General features: G+C 34.5%; 1 protein-coding gene across 1 annotated transcript in view; it reads left to right on the top strand.

Annotated features, from left to right (window-relative positions):
• The window catches only part of MAP4K5 (mitogen-activated protein kinase kinase kinase kinase 5), a 108,363-nt gene that overhangs the window by 43,724 nt on the left and 38,125 nt on the right, over nucleotides 1-26,514 (top strand). The window contains exons 6-13 of the mRNA XM_059373163.1: nucleotides 3,889-3,944; nucleotides 9,736-9,783; nucleotides 9,878-9,920; nucleotides 10,976-11,048; nucleotides 15,447-15,578; nucleotides 17,658-17,720; nucleotides 19,951-20,032; nucleotides 20,958-21,074. Coding sequence (XP_059229146.1) covers nucleotides 3,889-3,944; nucleotides 9,736-9,783; nucleotides 9,878-9,920; nucleotides 10,976-11,048; nucleotides 15,447-15,578; nucleotides 17,658-17,720; nucleotides 19,951-20,032; nucleotides 20,958-21,074 — 614 coding nt within the window. The remainder of the gene's footprint in view (nucleotides 1-3,888; nucleotides 3,945-9,735; nucleotides 9,784-9,877; nucleotides 9,921-10,975; nucleotides 11,049-15,446; nucleotides 15,579-17,657; nucleotides 17,721-19,950; nucleotides 20,033-20,957; nucleotides 21,075-26,514) is intronic.

Raw genomic sequence — 26,514 nt, 5'->3', positions numbered from 1 at the left:
AGAATTATGTGAAATACTTTCAAACATTTCTGTGCGGAAATCTTTATATTGATAGCCTTATCAAATTTCAATCATCAAGTTTATAAATACAACCATAGTAAATGTAAAAATAAGTGCTAATCAAGTTCAAATAATATTTGTAGCTTGCAAGATCAGATTTTTAAAATAACCGATAGAGGGGCAGCTGGGTGGCTCAGTCATTAAGCGTCTGACTTTGGCTCAGGTCATGATCCCATTGTCCTGGGATCAAGCTCCACGTCAGGCTCCCTACTTGGTGGGAAGCCTGCTTCTTTCTCTCCCGCTTCCCCTGCTTGTGTTCCCTCTCTTGCTGTGTCTCTCTGTCAAATAAATAAACAAAAATCTTTAAAATAACCGATAGAGCAATTGTTAAATAAACTATGTTGCACCTGTAATATGGAATACTATGCAGTGTTTAAAAAGATGAAGTAGCTCCATTTATACTGACCTGAATATATCTCTCCAAGGCTTCTTTTTTTTTTTTTTTTTTAAGATTTTATTTATTTATTTGACAGAGATCACAAGTAGACAGAGAGGTAGGCAGAGAGAGAGGAGGAAGCGGGCTCTCTGCTCAGCAGGGATGTGGGGCTTGATCCCAGGACCCTGGGATCGTGACCTGAGCCGAAAGCAGAGGCTTTAACCCACTGAGCCACCCAGGCACCCCCCAAGGCCTCTTTTTAAATGGAAAAAGTGGATCAAGAAAAAATATGTATAGCATAATCAGTCACACTTAGACTTTTAAAAATATAATTTTTTTATGTTAACTTTTTTTTTTTTTTTAGATTTTACTTATTTATTTGACACAGAGAGAGAGAGAGAGAGAGCAGAAATAGGCCGAGCAGCAGGCAGAGAGAGAAGGAGAAGCAGGCTCTCTGCTGAGCAGGAAGCCCGATGTGGGGCTCAATCCCAGGACTCTGGGATCATGATCTGAGCCGAAGGCAGCCACTTAACCAGCTGAGCCACCCAGGCATCCTAAAAATATAATTTTTTATATTCACATTACATATGATTCAATGCACAGCAAAATGAAAGGATATGTACCAAATTGATAAGTCATTACTTCTAGGGGAGGGTAAGGTGAGACTCATAAGTAAAATTTTGAATTATAATAAAAATGTACTGATGTATTATTTAATCATAAATTAATAAGTATAATAATAATCTAATTTTGTCACATAACCATGACAGAAAAATAGTTGTGACTGATATCTAAACTCTGGACACTGCCTTTTTTAATTTAAATAATATTACACCGCATAAATATTAAAAATATATAAAATATTACAAAGAGTTTTTAAAATGAGACTGAGCGGCACCTGGGTGGCTCAGTCGGTTAAGTGTCTGCCTTCAGCTCAAGTCATGATCCCTGAATCCTGGGATCGAGGCCTGAGCTGGGCTCCCTACTCAGGAGAGAGTCTGCTTCTCCCTCTCTTTCTACTCCTTTCCCCTGCTTACTGCTTGTGCTTGCACACACACTCTCTCTCTCAAATAAATAAATAAAATCTTTAAAAAGCAAGAGTAAATCCCATTTTTTTAAAAAAAAAAAAGTTTTTTTTTTAAAGGGTTTTATTTTCTTGGGCACCTGGGTGGCTCAGTGGGTTAAGCCTCTGCTTTCAGCTCAGGTCGTAATCTCAGGGTCCCGGGATCGAGTACCACATTGGGCTTTCTGCTCCACAGGGAGCCTGCTTCCTCCTATCTCTCTGCCTACTTGTGATCTCTGTCTGTCAAATAAATAAATAAAATCTTTAAAAAAAAAAAGTTTTATTTTCTTAAATACTAGTCATTTTCTTATGTATCCTATCATACTAGAATTAGTCTTCTCTTTTATCCTATTGTTGATTTTAAAGAGTTATTGGCGAAAACTCTATGCCATTCAATTTAAAATTCCTTTCTGTGATTTTGTGAAGAATTATGATTATTTATATGAAAAGTTTTCATACCATTATAATTTTTATTCACACTTTTACAGATAGAACTCAAGAATATGGATAAATAAAACTATAGCTTGCATTTTTACATAAATTTTTTAAATTAATTAAAACAATTGTTTTAAGATATGAATCTTATTTATTAAATTTCTCCTTTCCATTTTTTAACCTGATATTTGTTCAATCAAATTGAATACAAGAAGTATCCATCCCTGTATATTGTATACAAGATAGCATAGTAAACAAGAATATCTATACTTACTATAAACTGTTAATAAGATGGCTTCCCTTATTTTATTATTCCATCAAGTTGCTAAATATCAAAATTTTATGTTCCTGTGTAGATGTAGACATCCAGTGATTAAAATATGCAGTAAAATATTTCTTTTAAGGGAAGGTTATGTATAAGTACCTAATTCGGTTTCACTGTCACCAAAAACCACCCCAGATTTCAAATATTCTCATGGTATTGCAAAACTTTTTTTTAAGAGAGAGAGAGAGAGAGAGAGAATGAGGAGGGGGCAGAGGGAGAGAGCTCCATGGAGCCCAACACAGGGCTTAATCTCAGACCCTAAGTTCATGACCTAAACCAAAACCAAGAGTCCCATGCTTAACCAACTGAGCCACCCAGTCATCCCTGAAAGGCATATTTTTTGTGTCTGGTACTTAACAAAAGGATTTTATATTTCATAATAGAGACCTGGTTGTCAGAAATGACCTTGGGGTGCCTTGGTGACTCAGTCAGTTAATCATCTGACTCTTGATTTCTGCTCAGGTCATGATCTCATGGTCATGGGATCAAGGTTGCCTCCCCCAACTCTCCGCCCCATGGGGCTCCAGGAGTCTGCTTCAGAGTCTCCCTCCCTGTCCCTCTGCCCCTCCTCCCAAGAACACATGAGCTCGATCTCTCTTTCAAGTAAATTTTAAAAAGAAGGGGCACCTGGGTGGTGCAGTTGGTTAAGCCTCTGACTCTTGGTTTCAACTCAGGTCATGATCTCAGGGTTGTGAGATTGAGACCCACATTGGGCTCTGCACTCAGTGCAGAGTATGCTTGAGATTTTCTCTCCCTTTGGCCCTCCTGTTCATGCTCTCTCTCTCTCTCTCTCTGTCTCTCTAAAATAAATAAATCTTAAAAAAATTAAAAAAAGATAGGGCACCTGGGTAGCTCATTGGGTTGAGGTGTGTTGACCACCTCTTGGTCATGATCTCTCAGGGTCTTGATCTCTCAGGGTCTTGAGATTATGCCTCGCCTTGGGCACTGTCCTCAGCAAGGAGTCTGCTGGAGATTCTGTCTCTTTCTACCCTTCCCCTGCTCACACACTCTTTCTCTCTCTCTCCCTAAAATAAAAATAAATAAAATCTTTAAAAAAAAAAAAAAAGAAGAAGAAGAAGAAGAAAAAGTTGTTACCTGGATACTTAGGTAAGGTTCTAGATCAAGCCTTCCTCTTTTGAAAAATATAGCAAAGAATTATTCTAAAGAAATAATATCTTGACTTTTAATAAAGTATATATTGCCTTTCAATACATTTCAACAATTGATCTCTTTATGGTTCTCTACTTCTTCATATAACTGTAATTAATTATGTATGTTTATCTCATTTCTTGGCTTTATTTTAGAAAAATTGTTCAGAATTAAGATCATGTCTACTGTTTTCTATAGAAAGTCCTGTGATGCCTAGTATTACGCTTTGCACATAGTGAATCCCTATATTTTCAGTGACCGAAGTTGTTATAGAGTAAATCTTCCATTTTTAAAGTAAATTTTGAAGTTCTCAACTTTACTTTCTTTTTGTTTCCTAATTACAAGAATAATATATGCTTGTGTGAGAAGTCACCCAATGATATGTACAGAAGTTTTATAATAGTTTGTCATTTTTAAGGTAGACTGTTTTTAATCTGTTATATTGAAATGTATTACAATGTGTTCTCTCTTTTTTCCTAGTTACTGGGCCATTATCGGAATTGCAAATAGCCTATGTATGCAGAGAAACTTTACAGGTAATGCATTTGCTTATGTGGATAGAAAGGCAGTTCTAGTTTCACGATTGAAAACTATAAAATGATGATCTGCCCTAAAGAAAAAGAGTAAGCCAAATGATTTTTTGTTAACCTTTCATATTGTAATTTTGTAAGCCTGGTTCTTTATTCCTGAATGAGTCATAAGAATTCATTTAAACTGATGCTGGTTTAAACAGTGGTGATGTCTGGGGTTCCATTTTGTCAAGCTTGGTCCTTAGTTGCTGCAGAGCTAAGGAAAGCCACAGGTGTGAATTGGTTTTTGTGAATGAATCACCAAACTTCTTAATCGTAACAAGTTGTCTTTCCCTTTAAGTTTTATGACAGTAGAAGGAATCCTTTTGCATAAAACATGAAGTCTTTTTTACTGTTTCTCCCAAAATGAGAATAAATTAGCAAACCATAACCCAGAATGTTATCTGGAACTTCTAGTTCTATTATTAATCCTTAATAAGTATTATTGATAGCAGAACCCCATTTTATAGTTTTGGTCAACATTGTATTAAACCAGAAGTTTCTTTACTTCTTTCAGAACCTGTGAGAGCTTTTAGTGTGTTTAACCAGATTGTAACCCTTTAATAAAGTGTAGAGTATGCAGCATTTCTCCCAATGTAGTTATTTTTTAGTGCCTCAGAAAACTAGCAAATAATAATTTTGTTCATATCCTTTAAAGCATTTAAATTCAGAATTAAGTAGTAGTGATTACATTTTTTATTTTGGTAATTTACAACTGATAATTGTTAATTAATGCTTCTATCCCTACATTTCCTAGGTCTTGTACTTTGTTTACAAGTGAAATTGATGTTCTGTATGTTCTTTTTCCATATTTTGGAAACTGGGAGATTGACTTAAGAGAAAACTCTAATTTCTAAGAGTTGGTTTCCTCATGCTTTAGAAGACATACATGTCAAATCTGAGTGTTAAATACACAAAAGTAAATTCGTCATACATATATATATTTCTGTAATAGTCCCGTAACTTAGATATCTAATCTACTTTTTGAATTCAGATAAAATACAAAACTAATCAGACATCATAGCAGAGAATTGTTCACAGATTCTTTTTTTAATTTTAATTTCCCGAAGTCATTGCTTTAAGTAATGGATAGAGTACTAAATGGTAGTAAAAAAGAAAACGAAAACTTGAATTTGCATTGTCCCTAGTATATGACTAACAATCTTTTTATGGTTCTATTCCCCAAGTATATAAATGATCATTGGTAAGGATGCCCTCCTAATGCCCATCTAATTAGTAAGATGCCCTTACTAATCTACCAAGATTAGTTCCAATTTTGAAATTCTATTATGCTGACAAACTTCCACCTTTGGTGTCTGTTGACAGATGAATGGAGAAGGCATAGTGTATATATACAGTGGAATATTATTCAATCATAAGAAAGAAGGAAATCTTGTCATTTGTGACAACATATTTGAATGTAGGACATTGTACTGAGTGAAATAAGCCAGAAATAAGCCAGGCACTAGAGACAAAGACTGCATAAGTCACTTATATGTAGAATTAAAACAGTTGAACTTACAAATGTAGAGAGTGGAATGAATGATGGCTACCAGGAACTTGGGGGTCAGGGATGAGAAATGCAGAGATGTTGGTCAGACTATAAAGCCGCAGCCAGATAGATTGACTGATGACTAATGTACAGCATGACAATAGTTAATAATACTGTACTGAATACTGGAAATATGTTGAGAGTAAATTTCAGGTGCTCTTGTTACAAAAAGACCCAAACCGTAACTATGAAGAGATGATATGTTAACTAGCTTGACTCAAATAATCACTTCACTATATATGTCCATATCAAATCATCATGCTGTACATCCTATTACAAATAATTGTTATTACATAAAATTTTTTTAAAAAAATAAATAAGGGCAGAAATTGTCAGAATGGAAAAATGTAAGACCCAACTAGATGCTGCCTGTACTTTTATAAAAACACAAATAGTCAAAAGTAAAGAAAAAGATGTATCATACTAACTATTAAAGAGGAACTTGGAGTGGCCATTATTATATCAGATAAAGTAGACTTCAGAGCAAAGACTAACACTTCTTTAGGGCCACTTCGTCAAAGATGTAACAACCCTAAATGTTTAAGAAAACCCCAATAACACAGCTTCAAAATAAAAGAGCAAAAACTGAGAGAATTGTTAGGAAGATAGACATACAATTATAATCACATATACTCCTCTCACAATAATTTTGTGGAGCAAGTAGGCAGAAAATCAATACAACCAACCAGCTTGACCTAACTGACATTTCAGTCTAACAGTGTGATACATATACTTCTCAAGTACCCTTAGAGCATTTATCATGATAGACCATATTTTGAGCTATAAAATATGTCTTAATACATTTTAGAGGATTGAAGTAATACAAAGTATGTTCTCTGATCACATTGCATTAAATTAAAAATTAACAGAAGTATTTCTGGAATATCTCCCAATATGTGGAAACTAAATAAAGCACTGTTAAGTAACCCATGGCTCTAAAGAAGAAATCAGAAGAGAAACTAAAAAGTATTTTGAACCAAATGAAATGGAAATATAACACATGAAGATTTGGGGTATTCCTAAAGCAATACTTAGAAGGAAGTTTATAGCACTGAGCACTTCTATTAGAAAGGGAAAAAAGGTCTGAAATTAGTATCTTCAAATTCCACCTTAAGAAAATTTTTTAAAAAATCAAATTAAATCCAAGGTAAACAGAGAAAGGAAATAATAAAGAATAGAAGTCAATGAAATAGCAAAAATATGAAAAAATCAATAAAACCAAATACTGATTCTTTGAGAAGATCAATAATCAATAAAATTGATCATCTTCTAGGAGAAAATTAAAAATAATATTAGGAATGAACGTAAAGATATTACGACAGAATGTTTATATATATTCCCACAAAGAAAACTCCCAAATCAGATCATGTAGATACATAAATTCTACCAAACATTTAAGAAAGAAATAATGTCAATTCTACGCAAACTTATCTAGAAAATATAGTGTAAAGAATGACTACTTCCCAAATGATTTTATGAACCAGGATTTCTCCAAAACCAAAATCAAATAATACTGCAAGAGAACAAAACTACAGACTAATGATATCCTACATAACACAGATACAAAACTTTAAAAGGAAAATAAGAGGTTAGCAGGGGTAATACAACAACATATATGAAAGGATAATACATCACCAATAAGTAGGGTTTATCCTAGAATGCAATTTGATGTAATGCTCAAAAATTATTTCAAGTAATTGACCATAATAGCAAACAAAATGAGAAAACTGTATGATCATCATAAATAAAAAAAAAAACATTTAGCAAAGTCCAGCATTTATGCCTCATAAAGATTCTGAGCATACCAGGAGTAGAAAGGAACTTGTTCAACCTGATAAAGAACACTTACGAAAACCTACCACTAAGTCATACTTAATGATAAAATGCTGTATGTTTTTCCACCAAGATCAATCAAACAGTGCAAGAATGTCTACTCTCATCACTTCTTTTCAACATTGTACTGGAGGTTTCATCCAGGGCAATAAGAAAAAGATGAAATAAAAGGCATCCAGATGAGAAAGTAAGAAGTAAAACAATATTCACAGACCATATAATCATTTAAAAAATGATATAGAAATATATATAAATAATACATATAATATATATTATAAATAATATATAAATATATAAATGATATAGAAATATGTATAAAAAATGGAATAGAATCTACAAAGTAGCTTCTAGAACTAATAAGTGAGGCTATAATGTTTGCAGGATTCAAGATGCATGTACAAGATCAATTGGATTTCTATACCCTAGCAGCAGACAATTAGAACTTTTATAATAACAAAAAATATGGCATTCTTAAGGAAATGTGTATGACAAAAGATATGTAAATCCATGCATACTAAAAACTACAAAACTGATAAGAAAAACTAACAAAGACCTAAGTAAATGGGGAACTATACCATATTCAGGGATCAGGAGATTAAACAGTAGTTACGATGCCAGTTCTCCCCAAGTTGATCTATAGATTCAGTGCAATCCCAAACAAAATCCATGGAAGCACTTTTTTTTGTAGAAATTGAAAAGCTCATTCTGAAATCACTGTGGATGTACAAAGAACCTGGAATAGTCAAACAACTTTAAAAAAGGAACATAAAATTTGAGAGCCAACAGCAGTTCTAAGACTTATACAACTATATTAATCAAAACATAGTGGCATTGGCATAAGAGTAGAAAAATAGCTTACTGGAACAGAATAGAAAGACCAGAATTAAATCTGCACATATATGGGCTGCTGATTTTTAACAAAGTTGAAAAGACAAATCAGTGAAGAAAGTATAGACTTCTCAATAAATGGTATTGGAATAATTGGACATCCATATGCCAACACATGAACTTCTATACTTCATATCATATGTAAAAACCTAAAAGTAATCATAGATATAAATGTTAAAACGTAAAACTAGAACTGCTAGAAGGAATCGAGAAACTTTTGTGGTCTTGAATTCAGCAAAGCATTTTCAGGTATAACACGGAAAACATGATCCATAAAAGAAAATCTTGGTAAAGTAGACTATTAAAATTGAAAACTTCCATTCTTCTAGAGACGCTGTTAAGAGAATGACAAGGGAAACTGCAGATTAGAGATATTTGTAAAGTGTATATCTGATCAAGAATACAATTGTATCGAGAGGACATAAATAACTCAAAAGTCAGTAATAATAAAAACATGAGCCCAATAGATAAATGGACAAAAGATTTGAACAGACACTTCTCTAATGCTGATCGGGAAATTCCTGACCAACATCAGTGAGGAATCTATCACACGGGCCCTCTCCATCCTCCCTAAGGGAAGGTGACCCTGCCTGAATCAATTTTTCTCTTGTTAATAACTTCTTGTCCCACCCTATTTCCTAGGAATTTTGTAAAACTCCTTGGAGCTCTCCTCTACTTGATAGATGGGATGCTGCCCAACCTGTGAATCTTGCTTAATAAAGTCACTTGGAGCTTCAAAAACAAACAAAAAACAAAAACCAGACACTTCACCAAAGAATGATTAAAATTCAAAAGACTGACTGTAAGAAGGGTGATGAGGATATGGATCACTGAAATTCTCATACCCTGCTGGTTTCAATATAAAATGGAACAGCTTCTTTGGAAAACAGTTTGGCAGTTACCTAAAAGTTTAAATTTATTACCACCATAGAATTCAGTCATTACACTGCTAGGTATTTATCTGAGGGGGGTGCAAATCATATCAATACTTGTATATGAACCTTAATGGCAACTTTATTTATAAAAGCCAAAAACTGTAAACAATCCAAATGTCTATTAACAGGTGGATGTGTAAACAAATTCTGATATATCTGTACAAAGGAATACTACTCTAAGAAGAATGAACTATAGATATACACATTAACAAGGAATCTCAAACTAATTATTGTGAATGAAAGGGATGAGACAAAAAAAAAACTATATAATTCAGTTTACATAAAACTATAGAAAATTTAAATCTGTAGTGATAGAAAACAGACCAGCATTTGTATGTAAGAGGGACTTTTTGGGAGTAATGGATATGTTCATTATCTTGATTGTGGTGATGGTATTACAGTAAAGTATTTATGATTTTTACCAGAAAATGAATTTGAAATACAATAAACATTGATTATTAGTAAAAAGTAAAAAGATTTACTAATAAATGTAGGTGTTAAGTTTGCTTTTTTGCTAATGCATACTTTTTTTTTTTTTTTTTAACTTCAGGGTCTTGCCTATTTGCATACTAAGGGCAAAATGCATAGAGATATCAAAGTAAGTTCATTTAGTATGCTTAAATTAATAATTGTATTGGAAGGAGTTTTATGATGCTAATTCAATAGTATTTATATTTATATTTTTGTTTTAGGGTGCAAATATTTTATTGACAGATCATGGTGATGTAAAATTAGGTATGTTATTTCAAGTTCCTCAAACTTTTTCCCAAAAAGATTGAATAAAATTAATTTTAAATGAGAATTAACATTGTACAAGCTTAATATTCATATCAAGAACCTCAGTAATATTCATGTTTGAGCCAGTAATTATACTGCTAAGACTCTTAAGGAAGTTAATCCTAAAGAAAAAAAAATCTATATTCATAGAATTATTAATTATACATTATAACAGAAAAAAGTACAAACGTAGGGCTAGCAATAGAAAAAACTTAAACTAGGGGACCTGGGTGGCTCAGTTGGTTAAGCATCTGACTCTTGATTTCGGCTCAGGTCATGATCTCAGGGTCCTGGGAAGTAGCCCCACAAAGGGGTTGGCACTCAACGTGGAGCCTCCTTGTCCATCTCCCTCTGTTCCTCTGTGTGCTTGCTGGCTCTCTCTCCCTCTGTCTCTCTTTGTGTCTCTCTCTCATAAGTAAATTATAAAAATCTTAAAAAAAAAAAAAAAAAGAAAAGAAAAACTGTTAAACTATAATAAATCCACTTATGGAACATTATTCAGTCATCAACATTAATAGTTAAGGAGAATAATAGTTGATTCCCTGAGGTGTTAAATGATAAAAATGAACTATAAATATATTTAGTTTTTTACAGTCATGTGTAACAACGATTTAAAAATTATAGAGAAAAAAAAGACTTTCTTTAATAGCACCAAAATACTACCCTAGTTCTATTAGAGTAAAAGGCATCTAGGTGGGTGGTTTATTTATCTTTTTTTCCCTAATTAACTTCAGTGTGTTTATAATTAATTTTTTATTAATTTGGTTCTTTATAAAGTATGTTTCATTCTGGTAAAGTGCCAAAAAATGATTTTCCTTTAATGAATGTTATAAACCAAGCAAGAAAATATTTAGGTACTCAATTTACATAAATTTCCTTAGCATTACTACTGCCATGCCTAAGGGTAAAATTAATGCCATTTTCTTACAGTAATGCCATGCCTTAGGGTGAAATTTAGAAATGTGGGTAACTTTATTGAAAGAACTAAAATTTTTATTCAATCTTTTTCCTAGCTGACTTTGGCGTGGCTGCAAAAATAACAGCCACCATTGCAAAGAGAAAATCTTTCATTGGCACTCCCTACTGGTAAGATATTTTATGATTAGATTTTGTGGGTTTTCATTTCTTCAGAGTTGGTGATCAGCATAGATACTTAGTGATACAGTTGATAGTTTAAAGTCTGGAAATTTGCATGCTCCTTCATATTGTCATTCTTGTGATTGGGTTAGGGAACTTTGATACCCGTTTTTATTGTCCAGCTTTCCCTGTGTTAAAGTGCTAATAATTCCTTTTGTCCCTGGAGTTTTATATTAAGAGGACTCATAACTATGAGATTTAAAAAAAAAAAAGACTCTTATTTATAATCTCTTGTCATTTTATTAGCCTGCTTTTGGTATTGATTCTCTTTTAATCCAGGACTTCACTTTCTGATTGTTTAAAATTCATGCATCTTACTAAGTACTGACAAAATGATCTTTCTAAAACACTGCTTTCATCAATGAAGATAGATAACTGAAATATAATGCAAAAGCTAGTAATAAGCCTTAATATATAAAATAATTTAGTGAACATTATAAAATGGTGACAGTTAAAATTTGTATGAAAGGTTGGATTTTTAAATATGCAGTGTTTGGGTAACTTACTATTTGGAAAGAAATTTAAAGTCGCTCCATACCTCTTACCTAATGCCAAAATAAATTGTATATGGAAATAGTTAAATATAAAAGTGAAACCAAATGAACTATCAGTGACTATCTCCTTTAAAAGTTGAGTAAGCCAGGGTAGGCTTACACCCACACAGGGTGCCTGTGTGGCTTAATCAGTTAAGCATCCAACTCCTGGTTTCAGCTCAGGTCATGATCTCTGGGTTGTGAGAGTGAGCCCTTCATAGGGCTCTGTGCTTAGCATAGAATTTGCTTCAGATTCTCTCCCTCTCCCTCTGTCCCTTTTCCTGCTCCCTCACTCTCTTGCTCTAAAATAAAATAAATAAAATCTTAAAAAAAAAAAAAAGAGTAAAGCTTTCTGGGCATAAAAGCATAAAACATTAAAGGGAAAAATTGATAGATTTAACTACATGAAAATTTAAAGTTGAACACTAGGTTGAACAAAAGTGAACGGCAAGTAACAAATCAGGAAATATCCACTAAAATATGACAAAATAGGGGCATCTGGCTGGCTCAATTGGTTAAGCCTCTGCCTTTGGCTCAGGTCATGATCCCAGGGTCCGGGGATCAAGCCCCACGTCTCACTCCCTGCTCAGTAGGAAGTCTGCTTCTCTCTCTCCCTCTGACCCCTCCCATCCCCCTGCTTGTGCTCTTTCTCACAAATAAATAAATCAAAAAAAAAATTTTTAATGACAAAATAGGTTCTAATATCTTTAATATGTAAGTTCTTAATAAATCAGTAGAATATTTCATTAGGAGCAGAGTTATTAAAATAATACATATGTCATGAAGTACGAAAATTGTTTCCCCTAATGATGACCAAAATGTGAATTAATCAAACAACACCATTCTTTTCCACTGAATTGGAAAATATTTGGAATCACAGGTAATGCCTATCACTGTCACTAAATATTTGACAGTGAAAGTGGAAATTGTTAGAACAATTTTGAAGGATAATTTGGCAATAATGTTTTTTCAGAAACCTTTAACAGTGTTAATGTTTTTTAGTCTGAATCCTGCTTATAGTAATTTATCAGAGAGACACAGATTATTATATGAAGAACTTTATCACTGTACTTTAATAATGAAAAACTGAGGGAAAGTATGCATGTGTAAGAAGAATTAGTTAAGGAAATTATGTACGTTTATTCAGATCTATGGAGTAAATTGCTGGTATTAAAAATCCTATTGTAAAAGGTGAATGGTCAGTGGATAAGCTCATGATATATTATTATTCAAAAAAGCAAGATTAAAAATAACATGTAAGAGGGGCACCTGGGTGGCTCAGTGGGTTAAGCCTCTGCCTTCGGCTCAGGTCATGATCTCAGGGTTCTGGGATCGAGCCCCACATCGGGCTCTCTGCTCAGCAGGGAGCCTGCTTCCCCCTCTCTCTCTCTGCCTGCCTCTCTGCCTACTTGTAATCTCTGTCTGTCAAATAAATACATAAAATCTTTAAAAAAAAAATAACATGTAAGATTAAAAGTCGCATAGTGCCATGTTATAGAAGATACATGTGTGAGTAAAACTTATGGATGTAAATAAGTGAAAGGGTGGCTGTCTTTGAGTAGGATAATGTGTGACTTGTTTTCTTCCATATAGTCTAAATTCTCTTTGTCAACACATACCAATTATAACAACAGGAAAAATAAAGGCCCACTAAATATCACTTAAGTGAAAATTGAAAGAAAACATAGTGAAGTTAGATTATGCCTATTTCCTTCCTCAGACTCTTTCTGTGATTGTCCTTCCCTGTGAACATTCTTCTCTAGTCAAAATTTGTTTTTTGTACCCTGATTATATTAAGTATTATTACCTCCCTAGTATATCCATCTGCTCTGTTTATCTTTAAGTCCTGCCCTGTCTTAAAAGTGGTGCATACTGTGCCTTTCTTCACACATGGTAGACCGAGCAGTCATAGCTTGGCTTCCCACTGCGCCAGGAAGTGCAACACTCCTGGTCGACTTGGTGCTACACTTAACCTACCACTACTGATTCTGCTGGGCAGAAGAGCTGAAACCCATATGCTTTCTTAGGGTTCCAGCTCAACTTCTGTGATACTTGCATTTCGTCATTTTGTTCCACAGTAGTCATTATTTTCTTCTCTTTACTTCTATATCCATTCTTATGTACATAGTACTTCATACAGCAGGTACATCTACATATTAACATTTTTAGTGTATGTATTTTATATCCCTAAACCCCTTTAAGTTGAGAGACATTGTTCTATGTAACTTTTTGTAATCTAAATACATGTAGAGGGAACTTCCAGGGGCACCTGGGTGGCTCAGTCAGTTAAGTGTCTGCCTTCAACTAAGGTCATGATCTCAGGGTCCTGGGATCATGCCCTACATTGGGCCCCCTGCTTGGCAGAAAGTCTGCTTCTCCCTCTCCCTCTGCTCCTCTCCCTACTCATGCTCTCTCTCTCAAATAAATAAATAAACTCTTTTAAAAATAAATAAAAAATACAAGCAACTTCTACCTTGTGGATATTTAACATAAATTAGTTTTAAAATAGTAAAGAGTAAAAAAAGAGTATTTCTCCTGCTTAATATTTATACTTTATAACTTCAAATGCCATCATTATATATCACTGAATCCCAAACAATAACTACAACTCAGCTACTAAGTTCTATCTTAGATACATTCACAGTTATTTGATAATAGCTCTACTCCAATACCCACAAGCATTTCATACTCAGATCAATCTCTTCTGTCAACCATTTCATTCAGTCCCCTCTGCCCCTGCATTTGGAAAGCCCTTTATCTTTTTTCCCTTGTATTTTTTTTTTTAAAGATTTTATTTATTTGACAGAGAGAAACCACAAGTAGACGGAGAAGCAGGCAGAGAGAGAGGAAAGCAGACTCCCCCTGAGCAGAGAGCCTGATGCGGGACTTGATCCCAGGACACTGGGATCATGACCTGAGCCTAAGGCAGTGGCTCAACCCAATGAGCCACCCAGGCGCCCCTCCCTTGTATTTTTTAAGTAGGCTTCGAACTCATTCATCTGACTCTGTTTTTATCTCCCCTCGTGTCCTTCACATTGCCATGAATTTTAGATCAAGTTTACCCCCCAGAATTACCCTGTTTTCACAATAAAGTCTAAGCTTCCTTATATAATCAGTTAGGCCATTCATTATCTAGCTCCTCCCTCTGAGGTTTGTTTTACAAATACTTTTGAGACCCTCTCAAACTAGCTGTGGTGAACAACCAATTTTCTAAAATTCCCTGCTCATGATAGACTGAAGAAATTTTTTAAAAATAAGAAATGTATTACTAAAAAATGATCATGTTATTTGGACAAAAGTTAATACTCTCAATTTCTGTGCTTAACATAAACTCCTAACAAGCAGTTTATGGCTCCATGTAGGGCTGTAGATCATTGAATAGCACTGTCCTATCACCTTTCCAGGTGTTCTGTGCTATCTCCCTGCATTTGCACTTGTTTCCTCTGACTAAAATGTTGAGGCTCTTTACCCTGCCTTAGCTCCCTGCTGATTCATTCTCACCTCCTTTGGGAACATTTCTGACCATTATAGAGATTTAGGTATTCTTTTCCTGTATTATATGACAAGATTCACAAAACAGAAGCTAAAGACCAACACAAATTTTCCTCAGAGCACGATTCTTCAGAGAAGACCCCAAGATTTTTAAATACTGAATTTTAAAAGAGTATACCTATATATATACTTTCTTTACTAAGTCTTTCCTAGTAAACATCTGTCAGCCTCTTTCCCTCTAGTTCAGTGAATCTAACAAAAAATAGCAGATTTCCTATCACTTTTAAAAACTAAAGATGTTATATTCACTGATTCCCTCTAGGATGGCCCCAGAAGTTGCAGCAGTAGAAAAGAATGGTGGCTACAACCAGCTCTGTGATATCTGGGCAGTGGGAATAACAGCGATTGAACTTGGAGAACTCCAACCACCTATGTTTGATCTCCATCCAATGAGGTGTTCTTACTGTCTGCAATTATATAGTTATTAATAAAGTCTTTGAGGAGAATGAAATATTGATAACCTGGGTGTTCCCAGCTCATTTTCAAATATGTCAAAATAGTAAAGGTGTTGTAAGGGACCTAGGGGTAATAATTGCACCTAACATTTGCTCTCTTTTATTGCTGTTCCTAAGGCAGCATGGGGTGAATTGTCAGTACTATTTGAAGATTTTTCGTAAAACAAATCTTTAATAATCATACTAGAACATGGCAGTTATCATTCAAAAAGCTATTTTAAGTCTTTACATTCATTCTTCCATCAGTTGAACCTGTTTCTTTTTCTGTTCTAAGCTGAATTATAGCCAAATGATAAAGGATGCAGATGAGATTTTTTTTCTATTCTTTTTTTATTTTGTTTACTTTTCTTTTGTCAAGGGATAATGAAGAGGTAGCTTTGCTTAGCATAATTAGTATTTACATTATAGGACATATTGTCTCTCAGAAAAAATATTTGAGAGCGTTTGAAAGGATTTTTAGTACTTTGAAGGAAAATATAAATTGTGATAAAATTTGAACTGTTATATAGTATAAAATTGAAAAGAAAACAGAGTGGGGAAAGTGTTCTTCTAGCATGATGGATAGTAGATTAGTATATATTACATAAAGAATTCATTTAGTGACTCTATGGGCAAAAGATAGATTGTTTATGATGCAAAAGATACAAAGAAACTTGAAAAACTATTTGACCTCATAAGTAACTAAAGACACAAGGTAAAAGATATCTACTTTCAGCTGGAATGCCATTAAGTAGAGACCTTCAGGAAAATAATTTGATATTGTTGTTATGGACAATACAAATGTTTCATTGATTCTACTACTTGGAAAATTATACTTGGGAGATAATTCAAGAAAAGGAAAAGCTAAGAATTACCCATTTCAGGTTAATAAGGGAAGAAAACCTAAATGTCTAATAGCTGGTAAATTATGTGGTTTAAAAAAAATATTTTTTTTAGTTGGTGAATTATTAAGCAAATTCTTTTAGCTGTTAGTGGCAGCTATTACATATGTATAAACCAAAGCAACATGAAAAATTATTAGTGAAAAAGCAATGTAAAATTACCTAATATAATTATAATAATTGGTTAAATAAAAACTAAAGAACAGGATTTGAAATAATGTCTCAGGGTAGTAGTAATATAATCTTTATATAAGAATCATTTCATTTAAAAAAATAAAATATCTCTGATATTTAAAAAAGGACTAAGGAGTTTGCTTAGAAACCTGTAAAGGGTTTTGTAGAAAATATTGAAATAGAGCATTTTAGAATTTCCTTCTTAAATCTTCCATCCTTCTGCCCCCACAGCCCTAGAAAATGAGTCAAAGGTGAATTCATAGAGAAAGTCCTCTTGCATGTTGACTTCTACATCATTCATAATGAGAAAATGTGGAAAATTATTATCTGAAAGAGGGGAAAAGACTAGGAAATTCATATAATTTGCCTGTATGCCCAAAATAATTATAGAGACAAATCTTCCATTAAGCATACAACCTAATGTTAGAGTAATATATCATCTCTGTGTTACAGAATGATACATAATTATATATACATGTGTGCATAAGATACAATGCTAGTTATATACACTAACAGTATTATAATAAAACCCTTCTCTAACATTTGGTAGCTTTACCTTGTGAATAAGAGCTTGTTTGAAATTTAAATATCCTCTCTATACCTAGGAGAAATTTTCTATAAGATATCTGAAATATAAAAAATTTGATTTCCAGGGGTTCCTGGCTAGGTCAGTTGGTAGAGTATGGATTCTACATCTCGGGGTTGTAAATTAAAGCCCTGTGTTGGGTACAGAGATTACATACATACATACATACATACATACATATTTAAAACCACATTATTGGTAAACTTTAAAAAAATATCTTTTTTTAAAAAATTAATTTTCATATTCCATACCAGTTTTCATCAGTGCCTACATATTTAATAATTTGTATAAATGCATTACAGAATATTCATTCTGATTATTAGATGAAGTAATAAAAGTATTTCAGTATTGCTCTTTAACTGAAAATTTTATTCCAGGGCCCTCTTCTTAATGTCAAAAAGTAATTTTCAGCCTCCAAAACTAAAGGACAAAACAAAATGGTAAGTTAATGAATGTATAGATAGATTTATAGAATTTTATAGATGAAAAGGAGACAGGTTCAGTTCCCTTATCTTATAGACAATGAAACTGAAGCCCAGAGATATTAAACAGTTTTCCTGAAGTTATGTATCTCATTTACTTGCAGAGCTGTGGCAAGGATATAGGTTTATTTTCTTGATAATTCCAGTTCCTTAGAAACTTAGAGTAATAAGAAATAGGAACAAATCCACATCACCGTGTCAATGCAAAAGATTTTATGATCATCTCTGGTAAAACTCTAATCATTTTTTTAGTTTTTTAGAAGCTTGGGTAAGAAGTGTGGTGAGGAAACCATTAGAGATGAATAGATTAAAATTTTGGAGATTCGGGGTGCTTGGGTGGCTCAGTCATTAAGCATCTGCTTTCGGTTCAGGTCATGATCCCAACTTCCTGGGATCAAGCCCCGCATCAGGCTCCTTGCTTGACAGGAAGTCTTCTTCTCCCTCTCTCACTCCCCCTGCTTGTGTTCCCTCTTTTGCTGTCTCTCTCTGTCAAATAAATAAAATCTTTACAAAAAAATAAAAAATTAAAATAAAATTTTGGAGATTCATATCTTTGCCTTGGATCCTATTCTGTTAATGAATGACATGTTGACTTTTATGGAAGGTAATATGAAAAGGTTTCTCAAGTACCACGACATTTATCACTGTTGACTTTTTCTGCCTTCCTTACCTAATATTCAAAAACATTATTATTTATTTTCTAATTTATTTTCCTAATTTCTTTTTTCTCTTACTAGTAAAGCAGTTTGCCTCTTTTTTTAAATTTAATTTTATTTTTTCAGTGTTCCAAGATTCATTGTTTATGTACCACACCCAGTGCTCCATGCAATTCATGCCCTCCTTAATACCCACCACCAGACTCACCCATCCCCCCACCACCCTCCCCTCCAAAACCCTCAGTTTGTTTCTCCAGAGTCCACAGTCTCTCATGCTTCATCTCCCCCTCCAATTTACCCCAATTCACTTTTCCTTTCCTTCTCCTAATGTCCTCCTTGTTATCCCTAATGCTCCACAAGTGAGTGAAACCATATGATAATTGACTTTGTCTGTTTGCCTCTTCTTAAAGTCCATCAAGACATCTTTAATTGGATGATAAAAATTGAAAATTATTTTCTGGTAATGTTTTTGCCATGCATGTAATAAAAGAGACCATGCAAATAAAAGTTTCCAAGTTCCTAAATTCAGAATTCTTCATCTAGATTTAATGGATCTCTTATTGGGAGAGGCCCATGGGCTCCCCAAATTCTGTGTGTATATTCATTCTTCTAGGAAGACAGTCCATATCTTGTTTCAGATTCTAAGAGGCCTATCCCCAAAAGAGGTTCTAAGCTACTGTTTTGTGTTTTATTGGCCCGTCTATGTACATAAAGTATTACTTAGAATCCAGGCCATTCTGGGGATGATGCCAGGAGCAAAGGGAAAATTCCACTGGAAATAAAGGAGTTTATATCCTACTGTAGCTCTATTCTTTTGTGGTGATAAGGGTTTCTTCCTAATCCTTTTTACCCTAGGCTCCTAAGCAACTGGAACTGGAGGACTTTATGGCAGTTATGACTGGATATTCATTCAGGAATGAATGACTACTAGCTCTCACAGCTGAATTCAGTCAAATTCCAGAGCAGTTGCTGCCTTTGGAGTACCTTTGCCAGTCTCAGGGTACTCTCTGATTAAGTTATTCCTACCACAAGTCACCAAATATAATGCAGTGGTTTGATTTCTTGGCTAGAGAACTGCTACGTAGTTCTTCTTATTCCCAAGAAATTCAGTGACCCTATAAGGGTTTAGATAATCTTTTACATTACCCCCATATCTCCATGCCATTCTTTTGGTATAGGAAAATTTATATATGAGATAAATTTAACCAATGAGAAAATGGCATTTTGATTCCTAAGTGGCACCTAGATACAAGACATAGCTGCCCATTTCTAATTTTTTGTGTATTTTTTAGAGGTTATGTGTTACTGTTTTGCTAACTAATTTCATTTTACTTATAGAGGAACCTGATACCTGTTTTCAAGGAATATACTGTGCTTTGGGTTTTGTCTTTTGTCTTATATTGAGCTAAGAGGCCTAAGAGAAAAATCATGTGTTTCAGACTTTCAAACTTCTTATAAATTAGTTTTATGTAGTAATACCAAAAAACTAATATTAGTGAAATATTTTTGTACATGTCTTTTTTTGTTTGAAGGTCATCAACATTCCATAATTTTGTCAAAATAGCACTAACCAAAAACCCCAAAAAAAGACCAACTGCCGAAAGACTTCTGACTGTAAGTCAATTTAAATTGTAGAAGAATTTTCTGTAGTCATGCAGTAAGTAGGCATATCACTTGAATAAAAGTATTTAGGATTTTTAATATAAAAATTTAGTGATCTCTTACTGCAGGGTTAGCAAACTTTCTGAGAAAAGTTAGATAGTAAATGTCTTAGGCTTTGGGATCACAGTCTCTGTTGCAACTTCTAAATTTTGTCATTGAAGCACAAAAGCAACCATAAACAGTATACTCGAATGGGTTTGGCTTTAATACTCAACACTTGATTTACAAAAAGAGTCAGTGCCCCAGATTTTGTCCATTGGCTTTAGTTTGCCAACCCCTGCCTTTAAAAAAAAAAACTCTTTAAAATGTTGCTGTTGTCTTCCTTGGTTTTTTATGTAAATTTATAGAATGCTCTGTGTGTATTTGTAAAATACTTTTATATTAGAAAAAGTCAATGATTACAGCTGTTTAAGGAAACTATTTAAATGTCAAAATTGAATTGTGTATCTTTGTACATTTATACAACGTTACTGAATTAAATGTTTGCAAATTCAGAATAGATATGCTTTTTTCTTACTGTGATAGGGACTGTATCTCAGTATTCATTTGCATATATATCACCATAGTGATATGAGTAATGTCTAGTTGTTATAGCCAAGGTTGTACTTTTGCAACCTAATGTAGGTTAGATAACTTTATTTAGAAAATTATTCGTGTTATAAACTTACTCCACAAGGGTGCTTTAGTTTGATAATATATAATTATGGTTTCTCTGATTAATGTTTTTACTAATACGTTCTCTAATTTATTTGTATTAGTAGGCTCCCATATGCTTGTTTCTGATAGTTACTGAATGAAAAATTACAAGTAATATTTTCTATAAACAATGATGTAAAAGCATACTCATGAAATTCTGTTTTGTTTTGTTTTGACTTAGCATACGTTTGTAGGGCAGCCAGGTCTCTCTAGGGCCCTAGCAGTCGAACTGTTGGACAAAGTGAATAATCCAGACAACCATGCACATTACACTGAGGGAGATGATGATGACTTTGAGGTAAAGAGTGTTTGCATTTTGATATCTGAAAATACATGTTTAATATGGTCTGAGAGTTTATTTTCTAATTTACTCTTTTAGTTATAACAGATTTAGCCACAAAGAAATGTAAACTAAACTTATCCTGCATATAATTACCAGTTAATACTTTAAAAAATTTTGCAATATAACATAACTGGTTGACACTTTTTCTGGAAAGAACGAGGATTACTAGTCTAATTAAAACTACTTATATCGGGCACCTGGGTGGCTCAGTGGGTTAAGCCGCTGCCTTCAGCTCAGGTCATGATCTCGGGGTCCTGGGATCGAGTCCCGCATCGGGCTCTCCCCTCAGCAGGGAGCCTGCTTCCCTCTTACCTCTATCTCCCTCTCTGCCTGCCTCTCCATCTGCTTGTGATATCTCTCTGTCAAATAAATAAATAAAATCTTTAAAAAAAAAAAAAAACTACTTATATCATTTTATTTTCCTAGTTGATTTGCCCAAGGTTATTAAGAGGTTTCCAAGATTAGAATCAGGTCTTTTTCCTCTCCCAGAAATCCAGAATGGCTTTCCCTTCTCCTTAGACCTCAGATTCTGGTGAGAGTCTGATCTCTCCCTGATGAGAAAGGACATCTGTAGAAGGAAATAAAAGGTTTTAGGAACAGTGCTCTGAACCAAAAGAACAAAAAGTTAGCCAGAGCACATGCACATGTGAATTTTCACAAAAGAAGCTCTTTAGAAATTCAGTTGGTCATTTTTTAGTTTCTCTGTTATACAGGTTATTAACAGAATACAAATGATTTTTAAAAATTAAATTGAGGTTCCCATAGAAATTTTATCCTTTCCAATACTTGTTGAAGACTGTTATGTTTTCTATTATTACATTTAGAGCTAGTCCTATGTTTTCTTTCTCCGAAAATACTGTAAAACCTTTTTGAATATATTCTATTTAACAAGAAAACTTGTAAATCAGGAATGTGGGACTTCCTGCCCATTGGCAGGAACCTACTTAAGCTTGTATAAAACAGACCTGTGGGGGCACCTGGGTGGCTCAGTGGGTTAAGCCTCTGCCCTTGGCTCAGGTCATGGGTCATGATCTCAGGGTCCTGGGATCAAGCCCCGCATCGGGCTCCTTGCTCAGCAGGGAGCCTCCTCCCCCGACCCCACCCCTCTGTCTGCCTCTCTGCCTACTTGTAATCTTTCTCTTTCTCTCTCTCTCTGTCAAATAAATAAATAAAATCTTAAAAAAAAAAAAAACAGCTTTAAAAACAGAGCTGTGTTTTTTTCACCAGAGTTTCTTCCTCTCCTTTTAGGATTTCTTTTTATTTCTGTGCTTCTCTGAATTTATCAGATATCTCTTTATGCCTTTATTTCCTTTTATATCTCTACCTTCACTCTGGCAAGACTATAGAACCAAACATTTTGTTTTTATTTATTGAAGTAAATGTTCTGCTTTATGTTCTTAAGTTTTGAATTATACCATGTAAGTATCATAATAACTACTAGCACTCTTTGGGTAGTCATTGTGTGCCAAGTATTAGACCAGATAATTTTCACGTTAATTCATCTAATACTCAGAACAGTCCTTTGCAACAGATTCTATTACTGCCCACATTTTATAAATGAGGGAATAAAGGAGAAAGAATAGAAGTAATTTGCCCAAGATCAAGCCTATCATTTAATTAATATGACACTATTTCTATGTATGTATTTAATAGAAATACTCAATTAAATAATATTTGAAAATTAATCTTTAAAAATTAATCATTGCCTAGTGTATAGCATAGTCTTACCCTTGTCATTAGGTAACTGATGAATATTTTGTTGAGTGTTAAATGAACTTTTAGTTGAAAATATTGAATAAGCTGGCCATTCATAGATTTTTTTTTACATTAACCATCATTTGCAGACTTGTAATAATTAATATATTAATCCCTTAAAAATTAAAAATTATTAAAATTGTTGCAGCTTAAATGTGGTATTGGTATTACTTGATTCCCCAATTTGTCTTTCATTTGTTATATAAATTACCAGACACTCTTTTTATTCCCCACATTATTTTGCTGGACTTCCCAGATCCACTCTACCTCCTGGGTTCTCCATTTCTGTTTAATGATAAAACCTTATTTTTCAGTTCATGAAATCTCTGTGCCAGGTAGTTCGGAACACTATGGTGTATGAGATTCACCGTATCCCTGCCTTCAAAGAACTTATGGTCCAGTCTTAAAGGAAACTCAGAAATGCCAACAAATAATTTACAAGTATGGTAGCAGTTATGGAATGGGAAATACAGTGTGCCGTGGAGGCAAATTTTAGGAACAGGAAAGGACTTGCTGTAGAAGTGATATGTAAGTTGAAAGCTGAAGGAGAAATCAGAATTAGAGGAAGAGAACAGGCAGAATTGTTCTGAGCAGAGGGAATAATAGCATGCTAGAAAGCCCGGTGATAAAAACAAAGGCTACATACTTGAGGAGCTACAGAAAGGTTAGTCTGATTTGTGTAGGAAATAAGGAAGAAGAATGGTGGGAGGTGAAATTATGGAGCTAAACACGGCCATTTCAAACCATGTTAAAAATTCGGGGCTTTATCTAGTGGTAGAAACCATTTAATGGTGAGGGAGTGACCTAATTGTATGTGCGTTTTTAGAAGATCTCTATGACCTCAGAATGGTGATTCCATTTCTGAAAATCCTTTAAGAGGCTGCTGAGGTCATCCAGGATGGAGATGGGTGGTGTTTTAGACTAGGAATGTAGAGCAAGAATGAAGAAAAGTAGACTAATTCAGGAATTCTTTGTGAGAGTTGAAAATTGGATGAAGACATGAGGGTAGAGGATGAATAAAGATTACTGCTAGGTTTTGATTTGAATGCCTAAAGAGGTATAAAAGTGCCTCATTTATTGAGGTAGGAACACTAGAGTAAAATCTGGTATGGGAAGAAAAGGAGCTCGATTTTATATATAATAATTTTGATGTTGCACAAAACTTCCAAATGGAGAGATCTCATAAGGAATTAGATATGTGGTTGTACCTTGGGGAGAAAAGTTTGGACTACAGATATAAATTTGAAAGTCATTAAGTATAGAAGTAGGGGCACCCGGGTGGCTCAGTGTGTTAAGTGTTTGCCTTTGGTTCAGGTCATGATCCCAGGGTCCTAGGATCAAGCCCCGCATTGGGCTCTCTACTTAGCAGGGAGCCTGCTTCCCTCTCCCCCTCTGCCTGCCTCTCTGCCTACTTGTGATCTCTCTCTGTCAAATAAATGAATAAAATTTTTTAAAAAGTATAGAAGTAGTTAGTACCTTAAGGAGTAAATGTGAATACTCAAGGGAAGCATGTAGAATGAGAAAAGAAGAGGGCCTAAGATAGCATCCTGAGATTTATTCCAAAATTTAAGAATCAAGTAGGCGAGGAGACACGTGGATGGCAGTCAGTTAAGTGTCTGACTCTTGGTTTCAGTCAAGCCCTGTGTCAGGCTCTACACTCAGCGTGGAGTCTGCTTAAGATTCTCATTCTCTCTCTTTCTGTCCCTACCCCCTGTGCCCTCTCTCTCCTCTCACCTCCCTCTCTAAAATAAATAAATAAATCTTTAAAAAAAAAAAAAAAAGAATCAAGTAGGCTAGGAGGAATGGCAAAGGATTGATTAAGATCGTTAAAAGAAGGAAGGAAAGTTTTAATAAGAATATTGCCTAGAAGATAAGTTAACTCTTTGGATTTTAGGTGGTGATATGCTTGGTTACTTTTTTAAAAGGATAATACTCAAATTATCAAGGTAAAGATAGATTGGAGTGGTTTGGAAGATAAGTATAGCAATACATTTATGCAATTTAGTTGTGAAAGGGAGAGGTAAGATGAACAGTAGCTAGAGGAGATTGAGTTGGTAGGGATTTATTTAATTAGTTATTGTTTAAGTGGGGAAGGTAATTTTTAATAGCATTAAATGCTTATGAAAAGGGTCCAATAGATAGAGATGAGAAAGATTTAAGAGGAACAAGATGAATAGGCAAAGTCTCTGAGAAAGGAGGAGAGGCTGGGATCTACATTATGAGACACTTGATCTTAGGTATGAAGCACTTCTTCGCCTGCATAAGAGGAGGAGGATAGTTGAGATTATTGCCAGAAGATATTTTTTCTTTTATGAATCCAGTTTTTTCTGTGAGGTAAATGGCAAGGTCATCTTTTGAAAGTCTGAGGGAAAGTGATTGGGTTTGGAGAGTATGGAGAAAAGGTGTGAAATAGTAATTAAGGAGAAGGGTTGGGTTAAATGATTAGACAAGTATTTGTGGGCAAAGTTGAAGCCTCAGATGAGATAAATTTTCAGTGTGGTTTGCTCAGTGACTTTCCTCCAGAAAGAAAACACAAAGGTAGCTTAATTCATCCAAAGTTGTCATTCTGGCATGCCAGAGTACTGAAGGGCAGTGGGGCAAAGGGCATTTAGGATATTGGCAAGAAATTGCTTGAAATTGTAGACCACCAGATAAAACTGGATAGGAAGAAGAGTGAAGATAAGAGAAACGCTGATCGGGGATAACAAGGTAATGAGTCAAATGGACTTGGAATTCCAATGTGAACATGAAATAGCATAATGGGAGTAAATGAGAGTGAGCTCAAAGGCTGAAAAGTTTGGAGCATAGCATGAGTTTGAGTATCAGAGCTGATGGCAAGGTCCAGGTGGTGATCTTAGGACTTGAGAGTGTATTGAAGTCTGGAAGAGTGAGATGAGGTCAGAAAACATAAGTCCCAAACAGTGGGCTGTTGAAGTCCCTTGGTATGACGGTGGGTCTTGAAGTAGAGGAGAAAACATATGAGCCACTGGCCTTCATCAGTGAATGAGAATGAGTCATTAGAAATTTGATAGTTGGCAGTTGAGCTGAAGGCATAGTTTCAGAGGATCAGGAGTTTATGCAAAAGGGTATAAAGTAGCAATCTTCTCCTTGATTTACTACAGTATTCTTAATCTTCCTGCATCCAGTTATTTCTCCCCTCCGTACCTTCTTACATGCTTATCCAATTACCCTTAAATCTGACTCTGAAATACCACTCCTCTTTTGTAAAATCTCCAAAAAATTCCTTTGCCAAGAAAATAAAATTGAGAGCCTCAGCTGATATTTGGAGCCTTGCATGATCTGGCTCATTCCCAGTCTGTCTGTCTAGCTTTGTAATCTCTTCATTTAATCTTCACTGAAGCCAAATAATAACCAACTTCAGTTCCCCTGAATACAATTTCTTTTTCTTCTGCATTACTTGGTTGGTCTTGGCTCTGCTGTCTAGAATGCTTCCCACACTGCTGCACATTCAACGCCTACTATCCTTCAGGCCCAGATCAGATCACAGCTCTGTCATGAGGAACTCCTCTACCCTTGCAAGTGAAAGTCATTTCTTTTTCATCTGGGCATGAATAGTAGTCATCTTAACGAATGGCATTGACCATTTTCTAATCATATTATTTGTGCATCCTAACTGCCT

This window comes from Mustela nigripes, chromosome 13, assembly GCF_022355385.1.
Source record: "Mustela nigripes isolate SB6536 chromosome 13, MUSNIG.SB6536, whole genome shotgun sequence".
Taxonomy (NCBI): domain Eukaryota; kingdom Metazoa; phylum Chordata; class Mammalia; order Carnivora; family Mustelidae; genus Mustela; species Mustela nigripes.
Note: the sequence above shows the minus strand (reverse complement) of the source record. Positions and strands in the feature narration are given on the sequence as shown.